Source organism: Echiichthys vipera (genome assembly GCF_963691815.1).
Source record: "Echiichthys vipera genome assembly, chromosome: 15".
Lineage (NCBI taxonomy): Eukaryota > Metazoa > Chordata > Actinopteri > Perciformes > Trachinidae > Echiichthys > Echiichthys vipera.
Genome location: NC_139840.1, coordinates 19,017,543 through 19,037,395, shown reverse-complemented (window position 1 = coordinate 19,037,395; position 19,853 = coordinate 19,017,543). Strand labels below are relative to the sequence as shown.

Below are 19,853 nucleotides of genomic sequence, written 5' to 3'. Positions count from 1 at the left end.
GACAATAAAAGCCAAAACTATGGGTATGGCTGGATACCATACACACTTTTCATTTTAACCAACCCTGTAAGAGCAAACTGTCCGTTTTATAAGGAAATGTTTGACAGTGGTGCGCAGTATTAATTCTTATTTATGGGTTATTTAGGCAGGAAGGAAGTCCTGGTCAAGACAGCAGCAAAAGCAGTAATGGAGTAATAGTGCAGCTTGTAGACTGCAGTAAGAGCTAGTGTTTCATAGCTCTTCCTCTTTTATCAAACAGTTATCTGGTTTGTCATCTTATCCGTTATTTTAAAATTAAAACATAATTTGCAGAGTGACTAAATCCTTTACCTTCTGTGCAAAACAGATCAGTATTTTCAAAAATCAACACAATAATGAATACACATCTTTATTACACTGTATTCACAAAAAAAAACATATTTCTCAATACAAACATTTCTTTTTTCCACTGGCATAAAGATTACCCCTGTCGGAAAGTATAATCCAATACCAAATGTTATTCAGAGTCAAGGTACAAAGCAATCCTCCATTAAAAATCACAAATATGCATAAATAATAATCTTGAATGATCAAATAGAATTGCATGATATGTTTGCATATTAACCAATATTTAAGACTAATCAAGTTAACATTATTCACTGACAAAAAAGGATCCAGTATTGTTGCTTGGAATGTTTAAAACTTATACTTGTGTTGTTGTATCCACTCCCCCAACAGCTTCATCCCAAAGAAAACAAGCTTTACTCCAGTTGGACTGGTTATGCAAACACAGGAAATATGTCCTCCATTTAAAAAAAAAAAAAAAAAAAAAAAAAAAAAAGAGATGAATGATAAAAAAAGGAAAGCGTAAGAGTAGTTTGTTCTAAAACAATAAGTTCCCTCATCTGTCTGAAAAGTTTTCACCTTGTCAGTGACCAATACTGAGAGGATGAAGAGGATAATGATGTTAGAAACTTTTACGGTTTCATTCACAGAAATAATGTTGTTTATACAGATGAACACAAGCATTAAGGGGGTTTGATCAAAACAAGACGCACTTTCTTAAAAACGGTTTATAAAAACAACTCCCTATTGTTTCACTTTTAGTTTCATCATGCGCTTACAGAAACATAGGGATCTCCCTTAATGTAACGACTGAGTCAGAATAAGACCCCCCCCCCCCCAAAAAAAGAAAGAAAAAGGGAATGTATAGCAGGGCTTTTGGCACATGGAAGAAATCCCTGGGATAGAAAACTAGCAAAGCCTAAATGATGGGCTTTTGTGCTCACTTTAAATACAAAAATCACAGAAATACAGTTCATGGTGATATGTGTAACATTGGTTTCGCACAAATGCGAGTAAGAAAACAATTTCATACAATACTAACAAGAAGGATTTGACCAAAAGGAAAAGGTGCAACATCCTGTGGATATAAAAATAAGCCTGCCTTGAAGGTTTCTTTCCGTAGAACATGCCTCCTTTAGACAATCTCCCTTTCCCTTCCTCAGCGCCCTCCTTCCTTTCTTCTAGTAATCCGTCCCATCTTCTTGGTACACCCTCTCTTCTTCATGGTAACCTTGGTAACCTTCATCCTGGAAGTCTGGGAGGTAATCTGCGATGCCTGCCCCGTTTTGCTCCTCTTCAGGCTCTCCAGCTTTAGGACAGTACTTGGCGTCATAGATCTGCCGCCCCAGGCCAAAGTTCTGTCCTTTCTGGGTGGCTCCCTGGCTGTAGCCCATCTGTAGAGACATGGTGCTGTTGTCACACTTGTCTGTGCCAAGCTTCTGGTCGTAAATGGCACGCCTTGTCCCTGGAGCAGTCATCCCAGCCTGGAGTGTAGACAAAAGCATGTTAAAGATGTAACAGTTCTGTTTTTCGTGTATAGGCATGCAACATGTGTAACTAAAGTGCTGATTTCCCTGAGCCAACAGATCTAGTGTCGGTGAAGACAATCACAGAGTTTGCAGATTTCTACAAGACTAAACATGACACTGGTTTACAGCAGTGGAAGGAGAGCGATGCCCTCGGGCCTCTTTCCACTGTAGTGCTCTCATGATGATTTCATGAAAAGTTGGAAATATGTTGCAGTACCTGGCTGGCCCCCTTGTTGGTTCCCATTTGCAGGCTGATTGTCGTGTTGTCCATGGGAGGCTGGATTTGAACTTTGGGGTCATATAAGTGCCTCCTGGTGCCATATGCGTTCATACCTGCCTGACTGGCGCACTTGTTGGTCCCCATCTAAAGAGACAGAAGCAAAACAATTGATGTCTGTAAGACTTTCAAAAAAAAAAGTATGCTGCACTTAAACAAGTTTCAGTCAGCTGTCAGCTATGACTCTGCAACACTCAAATGTTGCATTGTAAGTTTTCCTTCCTGTGTAGGCAGCCCTCACCGTCTTGGCAACAGAAACAATAACAAAACAGAGGCTTAGGAGGCAGTGGGAACAATGAGCAGCATTTATACTGAAGTATGCCATGCTTGACATGAAATTATGACTAAGTCTGGTTTCGCAATAGTTTCGTCACATGCGAGTAATGAGCTCAGCTCTCCAGACAGATGAAGTGCCTCACCTCTGTCAGGTTTAGCCAAAGAAGCCAGCAACTGATTTTGAGGAGTAATATTCCAGTTATGTCATATACCTATTTTATTGGCAACCAGGGAATATTTTGTCCCATCACATTTGATTATTTTGTCTGCCACAGCCTTGAATATCACTGTCAGACTGGGTACACAGTATCCAGTGTTGTGAAAAACTGAACTGCAACAGACCCTCCTCACATGTTCAACTCTGCTGCTCACCCAGAATCTAAGAACAAGACTACGTTGAAACCTGCTATATGGCTGGACCGTGTATGGTCAAGAAGTTCAAATGTGGCCAAATTGTTACAGTGATAGTCAGTGGCGGGTGTCTAATATAACATCTATTATTCCTGGATATGAAATGTTCATCTTTAGTGGTCCCACGTGACATGGTTAACATATTTTTTGGACAAATATTTGAAGACTGCTTTAAATTTAATAAGTGTAATCATATAATATTCATGCCATTTTCAACTATTTGTTGTTCTAGATGACAAGTGTCTTTTTTAAAAACAGGCCTCCCCATGATTAAGAACATGCCCACAGCTCCAAAAGACACATGGCTTTCATTTGCTATTAATCTCTTTAGTGTGTTTGTCTGTATTACAGGCAGCTGTATGGCTTTTTTGAAAAAAGATGCACGATTGTATGCAAGAGTTGACCATCATGCCAATTAATTAGAAAAAGAGAAATGGCCAATTAAGATGTTGTTCACTTAGACCACCAGTGGTGTAACTGTCACTCAATCACTGGCCTGTGGTCCTGCCAAAAACAAATATGTATATATACCTGTAGGCCAATGACACACTGTCCAGCCCTCAACTTCTCATCATCAAACATCCTCTCCTGCTTATCAGCGTACTTCACTCCAATGTCCACCCGCGGCTGGCAGCCCTTGGTCTTGGCCTGAGAAAGAACAAAAAGATATGGTGGATATACTGAAATTCAAATCATTCACCATAACAACAACATTACTCCCACCACTAACGTCTGATTATCAAGACCCACCTTGCCAGCGAGTGCGAGCAGTGCTGTCTGGACCTGGGTCATGTTGCCGTTCTCAAAAAGATCGTTGGCTTCGAAGTTGTCATGAGGCTTCAGGCCATAGGCTCCAGTGGCTTTGATGAAGTTAGTCAGGTTCTCCAGCTAAAACCACACCAATTTAAACAAGATTATCAACAGTGTGTGTGTTTAGAAGGCCAAAGGTGGGGTTAGTTCTCCGTTTGCATTTCATCTTAATTTTCTTATTAATAAGCAGAGGGCTCAACCCTAACTTTTAAAACTGTACGCATCAGCTTTTGGCCGCCAAAACAAAAAATATGGTTGCCATTTTAATCACATTATATTTTGAGTAATTAAGATCAGTCACAGGTCAGCTCAATAATGAATATACTGGCTGTAATATACAGTAACTGAACAAAATTAATTGTAGTTTCTCCCAGTTGGCTGCATTAATCTTGTGAATGGTGGCGTTCAGCCTGTCAGTGGGTGTGCCACCTCATTATGTTGTTGAGCCGCGGTGCTCGTCTGTCCCTGTGATTCTGTAGGATGTGCTACCTTGAACTAGTGAACCTGATGCGTCACTTATCATGGTCTATGTTGTTTGGGCTTCACAGTATAATATTCCAGTTTTTCATTCAGGTTCATCTGGATCTTTTTCAGTTTAATCAATTTGTACAATGTAATTATGACAGGTTAGTTGAACCCCACAGTCAAACAACACATGCAGCAGTTCTGACTCTAACTATAACTAATGCAACAAAAATTATTTTAGGGTAATGTGCCTATTTTTTTATATTTCATAATGGCTGCAAGAAAGAAACCTAGAAACCATTTCTGTCGAGCCCTGAAACACGAAGTCATGCTGTAGCTTTTAAAACAGGTTGTGGTAACAACATTCACCTAGTCTCAAATGAGGAGTCTGTTTACTATGACCGGCTGCACCTCAGTAAAAGGAACCAGTTTCACAGACAGCTCTAAGTAGTTGCTGTAATAGCAAAAGAAGCTGGCCATACCCACATACAGGTATCACAATGACCCGAGCATGATTCAGTGAACTGACACCCTAACTGGTAGAAAACACTCAAAAGCACACGGAGCAATTTGTTAACTATGTAGAGAAGCAAGTCCCAAACAGCATGTAATGTAATCACCACTGTCAATAAACAGGTGCTACCAAAAGACGCTCATTTTGCCGCACCCTCCACTGGTTAAAAAGCATGCGTCACCAACTAAACTCACCTGATGCCAGTTCAGCGCTGACTGGTTTATCTTTTTCACTGATCCCGGGGCAAGTGTGTTGATGAGGCTGAGAGAGAAAAAGAGGTAATACTTAAATTTCCAAAACCACCGTGCATGATAAAATGGATGAACAAGGCCCTCGTGGTGTAACGGACAATCTGTGATCTCCACTTACGTGCACAGAATGACCCCATTCTTCAGGCCTTTCTGAAAGTCGGGGCCGATGGAAGCGCCGGTGAGGTCTTCGATCCAGACCCTCAACTCCTCCTCTTTCTGAAGGTCATACTTCTGTGCGATCTGGTTGGACAGAGAGGTCAAAAGGTCACATGTGTTCCACGAGCAGCAAAGGTGATTTGTTAAACAGTAAACGCATTCATAGGAGTTTGTCACAGACTTCTTTGTTTCTAAAAAAAAAAAAAAAACATCTTCCTGTCGCCAGTGGCCTCCCACTTAAAAAACACACACGTCATTTAGGATTTAATAGAGATACAGATAACTGAGCCACATTCACAACAAAAAAGGTTTATTATGACTACATGTGATCAGGTTTCATGGCCGACCCTGAATTTCACTTTGCCTCAGTGTAGTATGCTACGCCTACAGATGTGCTTTGTCTCATAAATAAAGAGGTGTCACTGACATGACCTAGCACACACACATACACACGGATATCCTGTTTGGTAAACTGCTAAATTCTCCCCTGATACACAGGAAGGCTGAAAGTGGGAGAGAGGGCAGAGTTTTAAGGGCCTTAACGTGGCACAAAGATTTTCTTTCTTGTGAGGGGGTGTCACATTAAAAAAAAGGTGTTACTTTAATTTACAAGCTTTTTTTATTATTGATGACAGAAGTGTGAGGAACACGCTTCGCTGACTCTGAAAGAGGCCATTCAGAAAGAGCATCATTATCACGTAAACAGTCAAGACTGTTGTGTGACAAACTGACTAAAACATGTGTACATTTCTTCTCCAGTAAATAATAAAAGATTGAGCTTCGTGCAAACCCTCAGCCAGCAAACAATCCGTCTCTGTCCTGAGGGCAATGAGAAGCTGAACCGCAGAGTTGAACCTACCATTCATAGACGCTGGCTGCAGTCGGCTAACAGCTGGTTGTACTCTTAAGGAACGTCTGTCTTCTAATTACATTTCCTTCGTTCAATTATCCCCATATTAAAAAAAAAGCACCAGTCATTTTAATTGCCCACAATAATCCTACAGATGTAATTTACAGAGACAAGCAGAACGCAAGGAATTTATCCCACAGTGGACAAAAAGATCTGAATGAAGCAGAACTGTGTTGATTCAATGAATGAATGCAGACCGTTGCTTGTCAACTTTTAGTTCACAGCTTAAACTTCTGGTTTTTCTACATCCATGAGTTTGAAGGCAAATCTTTAAATCCTTAAATGCCTCAAATTTCACGGAGGATAGGCTACGTCAACGATGGCAGGAAATACCAAGTCAGCATGTCTTTAGCTCCCCCCCTCCTGCTCCCCTCCAAGGCCATCAGAGTAACAGACAGAGGAAATCTACATGTTTTCTTTAAGTCCCACACATGTTGTTCTGTAGAAGTCTGAGGGGTGGGGGGACGTGACCCTTTCTCTCCCACACAAGGGCACAGCCAAGGAATGCAGATTAAAAAGGAGAAGGAAAAAAACTGGATCTGCTGAAGGTGAGTTAAAGAAACTCTGGTATGTGCTGGAGAGCAGAGGGAGACAAACCTTTATCTCTGGAGAAGATTAGCTGCAACTCATACCGTCTCCCTTTTTGTAAGAAAAAGAGACAACGCAGGCAAGAAAATGATAGCCCAGATAAAAGGTGTGTGTTTTATTAGTAATAAGGAATTACCCAGAGTCACAAGCACTGTAGCACTATTACTAATGACTAATAAATGCCCCTTTAAGCTATTATTCTTGTAGTAACTTTGTGTATATTCATGTGATTGCTTTTTATCCACTACACAGATAAAGTTCCTCATGGAAAGTCATTTAAATTGACCTGAGCTTTGGGTCTGTGCAGGCAGGTCCAAATGAACAAAAAAGGTGCTTTCCTCACATCAAGGCCGCACTCACAACAAGTTACACATTACCACAGAGTGGGGGTCATTTTAGAGACTGTTTGTTTGGCCTCAGTCAACACTAGGGCGCATTTTGCAGGGTGAAAACTTCAAAGAAAAAGAAAAAAACACAGCTTCCTGCACTGATCAGACATGATTTGAGCGTTTTTAAATGAAGAGAAGCAGCACAGCACCTTACCACAAGGGGAGGAGTGGAAAACTATTCTTGCTTTTTAAAAAATAAGTAATACAGACACAGGGAAGGAGAATTAATGAGGATGGGTGACATTCAATTCTGTGGACTGATAAGATGAATTACATTATCTGCTAATGCGGGGCACAATGCCGGGCAGCAAGCTGCACGGGGAGCAGAAAGTGCTGGAAACGGGGATTTACAGTTTTTGCCACAACGACACACTTCTTCGCCAAGGGGGACAACGCCCATACTTTTAACTTTGTCTCCTGCATGGGGAGAACCTAAATTCTGCTTTTCAATATGTACAAACTCTGTATGCACTAGTGCAAAAGTGTTCAAACTCAGAGAAAGTTTTTTAAAAAAATACTTAAAGTCCGTTTAAGCTTTAAAAAGACGTTTAAATCGCTCTTGGCATCATTTCTCATCCACCTCTGAATACCTGCATGCGTATCAAAATGGAGGCCAGGTGACTCCGAAGCTCGCGCCCCAAGAAAAAGCACCGAGAGCACGAGATGCGAGGAAAAAAGTTCAATACAACTCACTTTATGTTGTTAAAACATATATTTACACCTACCTTGTTCTTCACTTCCGCTGATAGTCCGTAGGCAGGACCCTTGTTAAAAGCCATTGTCAGACAGTTGTGTGTTTTTCTTCTGTTAGAGTGAGAAACCCAAAAGACAGCTACTTGAGGATAAACAATGCTCTCAATAATCTGCGACTTTCTCTTCCAATGAAACCTGGGAGTGAACTTAATACTTCCTTTCTCTTTTACGGCCGCCAATTAGAGCGCTCCCACGGTTTCTGTCAAAGAGCGTCGACCCAGAGCCAAGATGGTTCCCTGCTGATCGTTTACCGGAGCAATACACGGGCCCTTAGGTGAAGAGGGCCCCCATACAGTTTTTATTCATTTAATCTCTTCAGTACAGCTGAAAATGTACACATGATAAGATATTTTTTGGTATTTAAGACACCATCAAAGCAATTACTAGTCTATCGGCTAGATAAGACAAGAAGAAGGCTTTGAAACAGCAATTAATTAAATAAAATTAACTACCTTCATATATATATAAAGCAACAGGCTATATCAAATTCTAAAAAAAAAAAGCACACACCAGCTGCATTATGAGAATTGTGTTACCGCATACATTTATGTCCATAACGCACGTTTTTCATATTTATATGTTTTGTATACTTCTTTCATATATATGATACGTAAACTTCTCTTTATTGATCCCTTTGGGATGACTCCCACAAGGAAATTGAGTTTCCGGCAGCTTACAAAAACACGAGGGAGGTATAAAAAAATACAGTATAGGATAACCAATAAAGTCTTAGCTAAATAAATACAGAAAGTATAAAGAAGTAAAACAGTAAATAATAAACTCTTAGTCAAATATATATGAATAAATAAAGAAAGTATAAAGAAGTAAAACATTAAATAATAAACTCTTAGTCAAATATATTTTAGGTAGATGTAAGAGTACAGGTCAAATAAAATTCACGGAAAGTGAAATCAGATAATTTAAATGTAGAGGAAATGTATCAGATAAAATATGTATGACTGTATATGACAGAAACGAGCAGTAAGATTAAATTATTGCACTTAAGTGGTGGATAAAGTTATTGAACAAAGAAAATAAGAAAGGTGTCCAGGTGTGTAAGAGTAGTAGCAGTAGTTTCTCACACTGCTCTGGTTTGATCTTGGTCCGTTCTTCTTCAGTCTCTTCCACAGTTCGGTAACTGTAGTGGGTTTCTTAGACATTACTTTGTTGCCAAGGGTTTTCCAGAGATTCTCTATGGGGTTAAGATATCAAATTCTGAAAAATTAAAAATACAATATTTTAAGAATAAATCCAGTATTAATAATTTGCTCTCTAAATTCACATTCAGTGTGTGTATATATGGTATATTAACTGTGTTGTATTGTAGACCAGGTTGGACAAATATTGCTGCTTTTCTGCAACATTGACACACATTATGCTTTATATATTATGTAAAAACAACCAGTAGGTATGTGCAGCATATATCACAGGCGTTATAATGCAGCCGAAACAAACAAAAAAACATAAAAACGACCTAATTATCCCCAGTCTACGAATGTACGCGATAGTTCCGACCATCACGGAAGTGCGCGCACAGGGCTGCTCTTGTCTCTCGTGCACTCTTTGGTTACACGCTTCGTTAATCGATCCTAGACTCCACCTTTCCTCTTCTCTCCCTTAGATCGCGATTGACATCAAAAACTCCTTATATGGAAGGAAACTTCCCCAAATTCCTGAATGGTGGGAGTGATCCAGCGGACCCACCCTGCATACCAGACGCGCAGCGGACCAGACATATTGTCGCACTTTTTTTGACTCACTGACGAAAAGAAAAAAGAGTTTTGAGGAACTAAAGTGAGTCCAACGAGCTACTGAGGTGACGTAATGTCGGTGTTATGAGGGTTTTAGATAGCAGACCCTGCTTCCCTTTACACGCCAGGATTTGTTAATCTACTGCAGAATAATGCGTGATAACAGCTCACTCAGCAGGATTGTTTCCTTCTTTACATATTAGTGCATAATTTAATCTGACTGGGAGTTGGAAAGACCAGGGGATTTCTTCTCGGGTAAAAGGGGCTTTTTCTTTTTTTCCTTCTCCTCTTTCAGTTTCACACAGAAACAGCGAAACAACAATTGAAAAAAGGGAGTTTTCTCTTAGAGTTGCAGACTTTTAAACTTAAATGTGTATGTGTGTGTGTGTGTGAGGGAGGGGGGGTAAAACATCTTATACTAAATAAATAAATAGTGACTTGCAGTTGTTTGCCTCAACCCTGCAGTGAAGTTGCAGTCTACATCCAAACTGTCCTGACAAAAATATATGTAGTGAATTTAATAAAAAGGTATTAAATGTATTTTATGGTGACATGTTGATGCTGCACACACGTTTCAATCGGCCGCACAGAAGATCTTTTCAATCACCACAGTTTCAAGATTAGTTACCATTGTGAATTCAGTATCCAACCAGTTTGCTATTTCCATTGATAGTTTTGGCTGCTCCGAGCCAAATCACGCACTTTGATTTGCGTTTCCATTGACAGTTTCCTTCTGTTCCTGATTTATAAAAAATTATGTCTCCACTTCATAATTCTATCCTATTAGACATTTGTGTGAAATGTTGTCATAACTAGTGTAGGAATTCTTCAGTTATGGACAAAAATGTGTTGTGAGGCACAGGGACCTTGACCTTTGACCTCCAAGATCTACGTAGTTCAATCTTGAGTCCAAGTGGACCTTTGTGCCACATTTGAACACAATCCCTTAAAGCATTCCCAAACTACCACGTTCACGAGAATGGGACTGACGTGATGTCACAGTGACCTTGACCTTTGACCTCCAAAATCTAATCAGTTCATCCTTGTGTACAAGTGGACAGACGGACAGAAGCGCAACGCAAAAACTTAATGCCTCCACCCGAGGCAACAGCATAGTATAAAAAAGTAACTTAACTGATAAAAAGTTGCAAGTTACCAATGTGAATGCAACTATTATCCAGACAGACCATGAGAGGAAGTACAATATTCAACAATGTAACATTATCGATCATTGCTTCATCACTTGCTGTGTCACATAACGAACCAGCTGTTTTTCCAGACCAGTCATGGTTTTCAGTTTCAGCTATTCTGGTTACAATGTGCACTTAGTTACTTAACTAACACCTGAATTAAATTGTGTTGAGGTGAGTTTAAGTGAGCTGCAGACTGAGAGGTTTTATACTCAGAATAAAACTAGAATGAAAGGGTGTATGTATTGTCCACAAAGCGCTGAATGATCAAGTGATAAGTTAAAACCTTTTTTTGTAGTGTACTCTTGTCACCAGAGCTGAAATGATTAAACAGAAAATGAATAAAAAAATTATTTTGATAAGTAATCTTTTTAGCTATTTGCTGGTTGTATTTTTTTGTTGTATAGAGCTACTTTCTTCATAGACAGAGCAATCAATTGGAGTTAGCGAGAAAATCACCAGAACATTAATCCATCCATCCATCCGTCATCAACCGCGTGACCCTATCGGGGTAACGGGGGGTTGGAGCCGATCATCATGCTGACATAGGGCGTGAGGTACACCCTGGACAGGACGCCGGTCTACAACAGGGTACATAGAGACAGACCACCACTCACACTCACACCTTAGAGTCACTAATTAACCTTTCGACTGTGGGTGGAAACCGGAGAAAACCCACACAGATACGTGGAGACCATGCAAACGCCACACAGAAGGGCCCCAGCCTGGATTGCACCACCTCAGCCTGACGTAGTGTTGCCTGGCCTGCTCAAAAAATTTAACGAGATGAAACTGATGACGTAAGCCCAGGTGTTTCTCCTGTGTCTGGAGGTCATAAAAACGGCTGTAATTCTGTGGGTGCATGTGGCCGGAGATTACGTCATACAGGTGTGCAGACGACTGACTCAAGAGTCTGAGAGTAAACGCACCCGAGGGGGAGGGGCAGTTACTCATCCTGATATCTGCATGAGACTACATCAGCTCCCTGAGTCAGGGCAGTGGGTGACGTAGTTATGATACACGAGTCTGTCAAACATGAAGACTGATCTCTGTTGAGGCTAATAAAAATGCATGTTTTGGACTCACATGCCATTTCTCTCTGATGGAGGACAAAATATATGTTAAGTAGGATTCTTTTATTTAAAAATAGAGGGCCATATATTCTTTGAGCCTTGAAGAACGACAGTTCCCCATTAATTCTCGATGAACTGAAACGGATAACTTGTACCATTCCACACTGACGCAGACAAAGGAGACAAATGGACAATGTGCACCCCCACATGGATGCACTGCGTAAGTACAACACATTACAGCATAACGCAACTTCAACAGAGAAGCTTAAACCAAAATGCAGGATACAAAGCTCAGACGGACCATTTAGTTTCAACTGGGCAAAATATTCAAAGTTGTTAAACACAATGGCACCGTAAAAGACCCACGAGTCAGTCGACTGAGCTGAAGATTTAGATCATTTTATTTGTTGAAACAATTGAGAGATGTTAAACACTGAATAATGATGGCCCAGTCAAAACTCCAGAAAATAGATTCTTATCAACCAGTTATAGCACTTTTCCTTTATTGCCAGCTGTGTTGTGCTGTTTCTCATTGTCTGCAGCTTCACCCTCGCTAGATCAGTGTGTACAAAAAGTAACAGAAACGGTGCATATACCAGCTTCATATTGTTCACGAGATTTGCGATTCTCGCACATACACCCAAGCTCCGAGGACAGGCGTGTTTTATGCTGAAGCAAATCCAGATTTACCATTTACCAAGGCACATTGGTAGGGATGAATGACTGAAAGAATGAATGGACAGAGGCTTTGCAGAAGCCAATCTTAATTTAAGTCTTGTGAGGAAAAAGTGGTAGTGACTGATTAGTATAGTAAGGGGAATTAGGTATTAGTTGTCACATGGAAAATGCCAAGAATGTCTGATGCACACAGCTTTCTCTCCCTCTCTTTTACGCTGCATTGAAAAATGGATGCAAAATAAATGCTCCTCAAACAGAATCCTAGCCATTTTCTAAACTTTAAAAGCAACTGCAAAAACTTTAAATGGGTTTTAAACTCTGAATAAACTATAGGAACGTAGTCTGATTGTGGGTGCATCAGTCACTATTCACTTAAATGAACAAGTGCATAAGAGGTCTCAATACTGTACATTCACTAAGGCGGTTTAACTCAGAGGTTTATTGTGATGGAATTCCAGAAACAAAGTGAGTCCCAGTGTTCAAACATTTCCTTGTTGTCTCTAAAATGCAATTATTGATCAGCACCATCTGATTTGACATTCTTTAATATCTTACGCTTGAGAGAGAATTAGTGACAGGTGTGAGTTTTTCATTTTAGGAGAATTAACTTTAAATTAGCACCATTCTATTTTGATTAAACCATTTTAAAACCAAATGATTTTTCTGAATCCATTTCTTCTTGAGAGTTGAGATGGGATGGGCATACAGAAGCGTTGACGGAGACAGAGAGAGCGAAAGTTGGTGAAGCATGGAGTATGGAATGTTAATGACCAAATGCACAGGCCAGTCTTCAAGAAAGACCGTGCAAATAACATTTGTATGCCCCTTCAACATTAAAGATTAGGCTGACAGCATTGTGATGCAAACAAAAAAACAAAAGAAAACCAAACCAGATCCTTTTTCTGAACGTCCGTTTAGATAAACGTCCTATAAATGAACTGGTCAAAATAAATAGATGTATACATGATAAGAAATTTATAATTTACTCTTTATATCTCACATAAAGCTTCTTGTAACTGCCATATATGATCCTGTATGTCATACTCTGGACATGTTTGGTTCTACCTGTGCTAGATCTATCAACACCTTTCTGGGCACCAACATGGCGGTCTGGACAGGACAGCTAAACCCCGGCCGTGCCTCAAATTAAACCCTAGATTGTAATTCCTCATTAGAAACTAGAAGGTAAAAAAAGAAAACTGTATTGTCCCAGTGAGCCTTCAATCGAAGGTTTGATTCCGAATATCAAAAATTCACATCATAACACCATTTGCGGTCGTCTGGGATAATTCTGTCTTCTCTTTCTTGCCTTCAGTGTTAGCAGCAGCATTCTGCAACTAGGGCCTCATCATTTCTGTGGCTTTCAGTTTGAAAAATAAAACAGAAACAGCCCTTGGGATTACAAACTTAACTATTCTTTTAATTCTTTTAATATTCTTTAGACCAAAATCTCATTAGATTATCACAGAAAGAGGTTGAGGCATGGGGGAGGGAGTTTAGCCGGCCTGGCTTTTGTTGAACTCACAGTGGACAAACAAAATCACAAAATATCTCGTCTCTGTTGGGAGACAAAGAAAGGAGTGGAAAAGGACAGCAACCTTCCCAAACCCATCAGTCTAGGCAAACATATGGCAGGATGTTCAATTTGCTTTCATCACCATGAGCGTCCAATGATATGCACTCTGTCCAGTCATACCAGGTGCCCTCGGTGTCATAACAACCGTTCACCCCCTGCCAGTGCTGTGTGTGTACCCTGTCTAGGTCCCCATCCGTCACGTCCCGGCTCAAGCCCGGTAAATCCCCTACCGAGCTGTCCGTCTGCAAAACATGTCTCTTCCGTGAGTCCTTGATCTCCTGTTCTTCCCTTTTCAGATACTCTGACATGAAAAAGTGTGCACTGGGGGCCTGGACCCCAGAAGAGGTGAGCACATTACTCTGAAGGTTCAAGTAGGACTGGATGATTTCATTTCTGGATAGCTCCTTCCAGTTTGTTTGATGGAAAGGGTTAGGGCTGGGACCTGGGGCTGTGGTTGAGGCCACGGCTGGGACTGGGATTGGGATTGGGACTGGGACTGGGGCCGGGACAGCTGGCTGTTGTACAGTGCTTTCAGTTCTCTGCCTAGACTCTGCAGGGTCAGGTGTGGGGGCGTCCTCCGTTTGAGAAGGTTCTTTATGTACCATAGGTTTGATCTGACCTGTGACAGGGTCAAATGTTAATCTTCGTTCTTTTAACCGTACAGGTTTAGTCGTGTCCTCTATTTTCTGGCCATCCAGGTTGACAGAGTAGTCTCTTGACCTGTACTTCCTCCTTTTATGCTCCGAGTTGGGAAACAGTGTCCCGTCTGCATCATCAGACATGGACACGGCTCCTTCAGATGTCGGTCTGTGAAGTTCTGAGTTGTGTGGAGGATGAGAGGGTGAAGGGGAGACTGATGGGGATTCCAGTGTTGCAGATATGTCTTGTGGTGGGCAATGAGAGGGGACTTCTGACGAACTAGCCCAGTGTATTGAAGACCTATGAGAAGAATGTGGCAGCTTGTCAGCGTACGATGCTTGGGCTGGGGAGGATACAGGCTGGGACAAAGGCAGGGGGGAGTCCTTAGAGGAAGGGCTTGGGATAGGTGTTGCTTTCGATGCGTATGCTGAAGACCGCTTGGTCACTGTGTCTTGCTTTGTGCTCCTTGGACTGGTAGTGAGACCACGGGGACTTTTGGCTTGATAACCCCCCCCTCCTCCTCCCTCATCCAATCTGGCCTGTTGCTGCATTACAGCTACCTTGATCATAGAGGAAGTGCTAGGTAGTTTGGCCACTCCAGGGGAGCTGGGGCGAGGCTTGACAGCATTTACCGGAATTCTGTTGATTTTATCATTATCAAGGTGCTCTAGCCGAGATCTGTCAGGCGAGGGGACGACTTGCTGGTCAAGCAGAGCTTCAGGACTACCTGCAATCCCATTGGTGGGTGGTGGGGAAACAGAGTTCTCAAATGAAGACATTTTGGAGATTTTTTCTGGTAAGTGCACTCCACTGTCTCTATTCTCTGCTCGGCGTTTTCGGCTGCTTGATTTCTCAGCTTTTGGTGAGTATGTGTTGTGAACATCGTTTCTGATTTTGACTTCAGGGACACCCTTCCCTGATACAGAAATGTCAGGAGGAGAGGCGTCTGTTCTGCAGGGATGTGAACTGCCGTTGGTAGACCCAGGGGCACTGGCAGACACAGTTGGCCCAGGTTCAATAAGCTTTTGCCAGGTCCTTAAGAGTTTCTTAGCACGCTTAGCAAGGTCTTCATTCCTGGTCTTCTTTCTTACATCATTGATCAATTTTCCTAGTCGAGTTTCCTACATAAATAATGTGGGAGAGTTAGAAACACATTTAGCAACAATTTCTACATTAAGTAATAACTCAGTCTAGTCTTACCTCAAGTGCTTCTTTGGTGATTGGATACTTTTCAAGTAAGGAAATTACCTCCATTACAGCCACCATGTTGCATATCTGCAGGGAGGAGAAAATAAACATTTTGTATTACACCAACTGCGCTGTTGCTCACACAAAGCAAATATTTAGTAGTAGCCTCATATAACCATTAACAGCGTAGGTCACAGTATAATGAAAATTCTAAATAAGAGCCAGCTGTGCTATGTAGAAGACTTCTCGATATCTTATAAATATATAAGATATCGATTAGTCTATATATATATATATATATATATATATATATATATATATATATATATATATATATATATAAAATATAATATATATATATAGAGAGAGAGAGACTTAATGGCAGAGAGAGAGATGCATATACATTAATACATACGTACACATCTGAAGACTATGCAAATTATTGATACTCACATGATTAGTCACCAATTTTAATATCATAGCTAGAAACGCAACTGAATCGTGCCGGCAACGTGTGTGAGTATGTGGGGGTGGGGGTGCAAGTTAGCTTGTGAGTTAGCTTAGGAGACATTAGCTTGTCTGTATGCTTCAGATCGACGTTGAAAAGTAACGATGGCAAAGTGTCAAGTCAAAAAAAACCCCATCATTGCACACGTTCTTTTTTATATCAAAAGTGTTGTGCATTTCAGCAAAAGAACTAGAAGCTAAAAGGCGATACACTTTTTCATTTGAGCAAGTTTATTATCCTGTCGAGAAAGTCAAGTGTCAGTCAGAGAGTACCTGCGTTAGCTCATGTGGCTAACACGGGCAACTTAACTTAAGAAGGAAGGGTCCGACTATTTCCTAAAAACGCAGCTAGCACAGTCAAGCTAAGAGTTAGTTAGCTGGTTACCTCAACACATATCGGTAACAAGGAGTTGTTGGTGTGCAAAGAAACTCTGGCCAATTAAGTTAGTTAAAAATGTGTATAATAATATAATGTATTATATATGTATAAAGTCGTCAAATACTCTAAACCCGCTTTAGCGTTGACGGCTAGGCTAGCAGCTAGCACGCCACATAACCCAGCTAACGGTAGTTAGCGCTTCTTGCAAGCTGTCAACCCAGAGAGCTCCGCGTCTCTTCGGCTTCAGTCACTCGACAGATCAACGTTTAACCCCGAATCACGCACTTTTTAAAAACCAATTAAAATAGTTAACTGACAGCTGCTGTGTAAAAACTACCTTGTTGAGTTTGACGTTAGCTTCCTAGCCTAGCCTAGCTACTACTCACATTGCTGTTACCGTCGACGGCCTGCAGCAGCCGGTCCCTCATCTGCTGCGGGGTTGTTGCTGAGACCGTTGTTGTCATTGCCTGTTCGGTGCGATCCTGGAGGGATGATGGAGGGAGGAATCCTCCGAAATGACAACGATGACTCAAAAGCGGCGACACGTCAGGCGTCCGAACAGCATATTTTTCCTGTCGCCTTGTTAACTGTTTAAGGTAAGACGGCTCGGTTGTTTCTCTCACATGGAAGTGGGGAAATGTTGTGTGCTGTGTTGACCGTTGGCTGCAGCCTGCTGGGGCGCTCGAGCAACTCACTACCAGCTGCTGGATCTCTCAACGGCCTCCTGCTGCATTCTGGGATACGTGTGTTACGCGCTGACGTCGACTCTGTACGTAACCAAGTAAACATCCCTGACGTCCACCTACGCAAGAAACACCAATTTTTTTTATTTATTTATGAAAGATCTGTCCCGTTACATTATTGATAAACTTGTGTCTGATTTTTCTTTGTTTTGGAAAGATGTACTGTTTGGTTTCCATGACAACAAAAGTAAAAAGCAAAAATAAATATTTCTAATTAATCTGTGGATCATTTTAGGTAAATATCATATTCACATAGCCACATTTAGTGACTCTAAATCGTCTTTTATTGCTTTTGGTAAGAAAACTGAGCAGTACATCAAAACCATTTTTGACTCAAAAAATAATAAAACCATTCACATATGCTCTATGTTTAATGTATTTATTTAAAACTCTCCCTGGCTCTGCTCTTGAATTGTATATGTATAAGTATTAATGACTGTTTGTTTGTGTTATTGTTCTGTATCAAAATAATTAAATAAAGATTTACAACAAAAAACTACGCAAGAAATGTAACAATAAACATATAAGACATTTCCTATCAAGATAAAAGAGGTTTTCTCCACAAGGCACTATCATTAAGAAGCCATAGACTGGGGAAAAGCATGGATTTAACCTCACAAATACTGTTTTCATATCTAAGTAAAATAAACTTATTTCGAAATTCTTCACAAACTATTTCCTCTTAACACCCTCATTTCAACATGTATTGATGTGGAGCTCTTGTGTTTTTTGTGGGCATGCTGATGAAACTTTAAACAATCTGTAATGTAATGTAATGTAATGTAATGTCACAATGCAATTTTACATCTTCTACCATGTCTAACATATCATACTGCTTTTCCCTTAAATATGTCATATGTTATTATGAAAATAAGAAGTGTCTTCAGTATTTACTTAATTTTTTCATTTTTTTTGGTAAATATGTTATCCACAAGCAAACATTTTCAGCCTCCAAACCAACCTTTTTCATCTTTTAATTGAATTCAATTCACATTATAAATCCCTAGCCTTAGTCAAAAACAAAAGGAATACATCATTTTTAGACAACTATGAAAACATATTTGACACACCCCCTGGCATTTAATTAAATTTATGATAACAGAGATTATTACATACATCTATGTATTGGCATGACAATTTTTATTCATCTATTTATTTATTGATGCTTGCTGTATTTATTTTTTTCTATTCATTGTTTTTTTTAATGTGAAAAAGCTCTCGTGTGTTGTGTCATACTAAGTTAGTGTTTGACACTTTCTGTATAAATTGAATATTTAAATTAAAAAAATACCCACAGAACATCCATAAAAAAATAAATAAATATCCTAAATAAATACATTGTAACAAAAATAAATACATACATACAATTAGGACAATGTTGTTAGATGTCAAATTTTTAATTCAAACCAATTTACTTTATAATCAATTAAAAATAAACATTTTGTGGTGTGCACTTATTTAAAAAAAAAAACCCTATGCTGCTGGATCTCTTCCTAAAAATTTTTTTGTGGTTAATAAGGTAAAATAAGAATAAAATTATTATTAATTGTATTCATCGATGTGACCCGGTTAAATCCTTTTTTTTAATCAAATTCAAACATGTTGATCTGGATCTGAATGAGTGCATTTTGTGACTCGCATACTGAGACTTTTATTCATCTGTTGGAAATGTGAATATACCCGTAAACTGTGGCAAGATATTTGCACATTCATTCTAGATAATGCTGTGATTTTGAGCTCCTCTTGCAAAATGTCCTCTTTGGGTTTGTAAAGAGTGACGCTCCAGTAGCCCTACATGAAAGTAAATAATTTTCATTAGCTCACAGATGAATCTCTCTTTTTTTCATTATTACACTATCATTTAGTCCATAAAATGTAAAATGTGATTAAAAAAGGTCCATCACGGTCATTACAAAAGTGCTATGGATGTTTTTTACCACATCATTCAAGTAATCATGAATGATCAGTATGGGTTACTTTATATTGCAGCGTTTCACCAGCAGATGGAGGTCTTCAGTTCCTAACTACAAGAGCAGATGCTGCGTCACTGTCCCGGGTCCATTGAAGGTTGAGCCATTTGAGGGCATCAGTGACAGTGAAAACTGGGAACCTGGCCTTTAAATTTGAGTCACCTCACTCAAGGGAGTATGACCTGGCAGATTCTGTGGGGGATCAGCAGTCATGGTAAATGGTTAATGGACTTGTACTTATATAGCGCCCTTCCAGTCTTCTGACTTTCACACTACTTCTCACATTCACCCATTCACACAGACATTCAAACTGGTGGCAGTGGACATCTACATACCATTTATCTCATCTCATCTCATCTTCAGCCTCTTATCCGGGGTCGGGTCGCGGGGGCAGCAGCTTTAGCAGGGGACCCCAAACTTCCCTTTCCCAGGTCACATTAACCAGCTCTAACTGGGGGATCCCGAGGCGTTCCCAGGCCAGTGTGGAGATATAATCTCTCCACCTG

At 40.2% G+C, this 19,853-nt stretch overlaps 2 protein-coding genes across 2 annotated transcripts; both read right to left on the bottom strand.

Moving 5' to 3' along the window:
• Positions 1-374: 374 nt before the first annotated feature.
• On the bottom strand, positions 375-7,776 carry cnn2 (calponin 2). The gene is made up of 7 exons (XM_083928935.1): positions 7,626-7,776; positions 4,976-5,097; positions 4,801-4,867; positions 3,568-3,705; positions 3,349-3,465; positions 2,071-2,217; positions 375-1,808 (listed from the first exon to the last, which is right to left on the bottom strand). The coding sequence occupies exons 1-7, from the start codon at positions 7,677-7,679 to the stop codon at positions 1,506-1,508; spliced, it is 948 nt and encodes a 315-aa protein (XP_083785061.1). The 5' UTR covers positions 7,680-7,776; the 3' UTR covers positions 375-1,505.
• Positions 7,777-12,938: 5,162 nt separating this feature from the next.
• crsp7 (cofactor required for Sp1 transcriptional activation, subunit 7) lies at positions 12,939-17,319 on the bottom strand. Its single transcript, XM_083928464.1, has 3 exons — positions 17,021-17,319; positions 15,761-15,835; positions 12,939-15,681 (listed from the first exon to the last, which is right to left on the bottom strand). Exons 1-3 carry the CDS (start codon positions 17,096-17,098, stop codon positions 13,957-13,959), a joined length of 1,878 nt encoding a protein of 625 aa, XP_083784590.1. The 5' UTR covers positions 17,099-17,319; the 3' UTR covers positions 12,939-13,956.
• Positions 17,320-19,853: the final 2,534 nt, after the last annotated feature.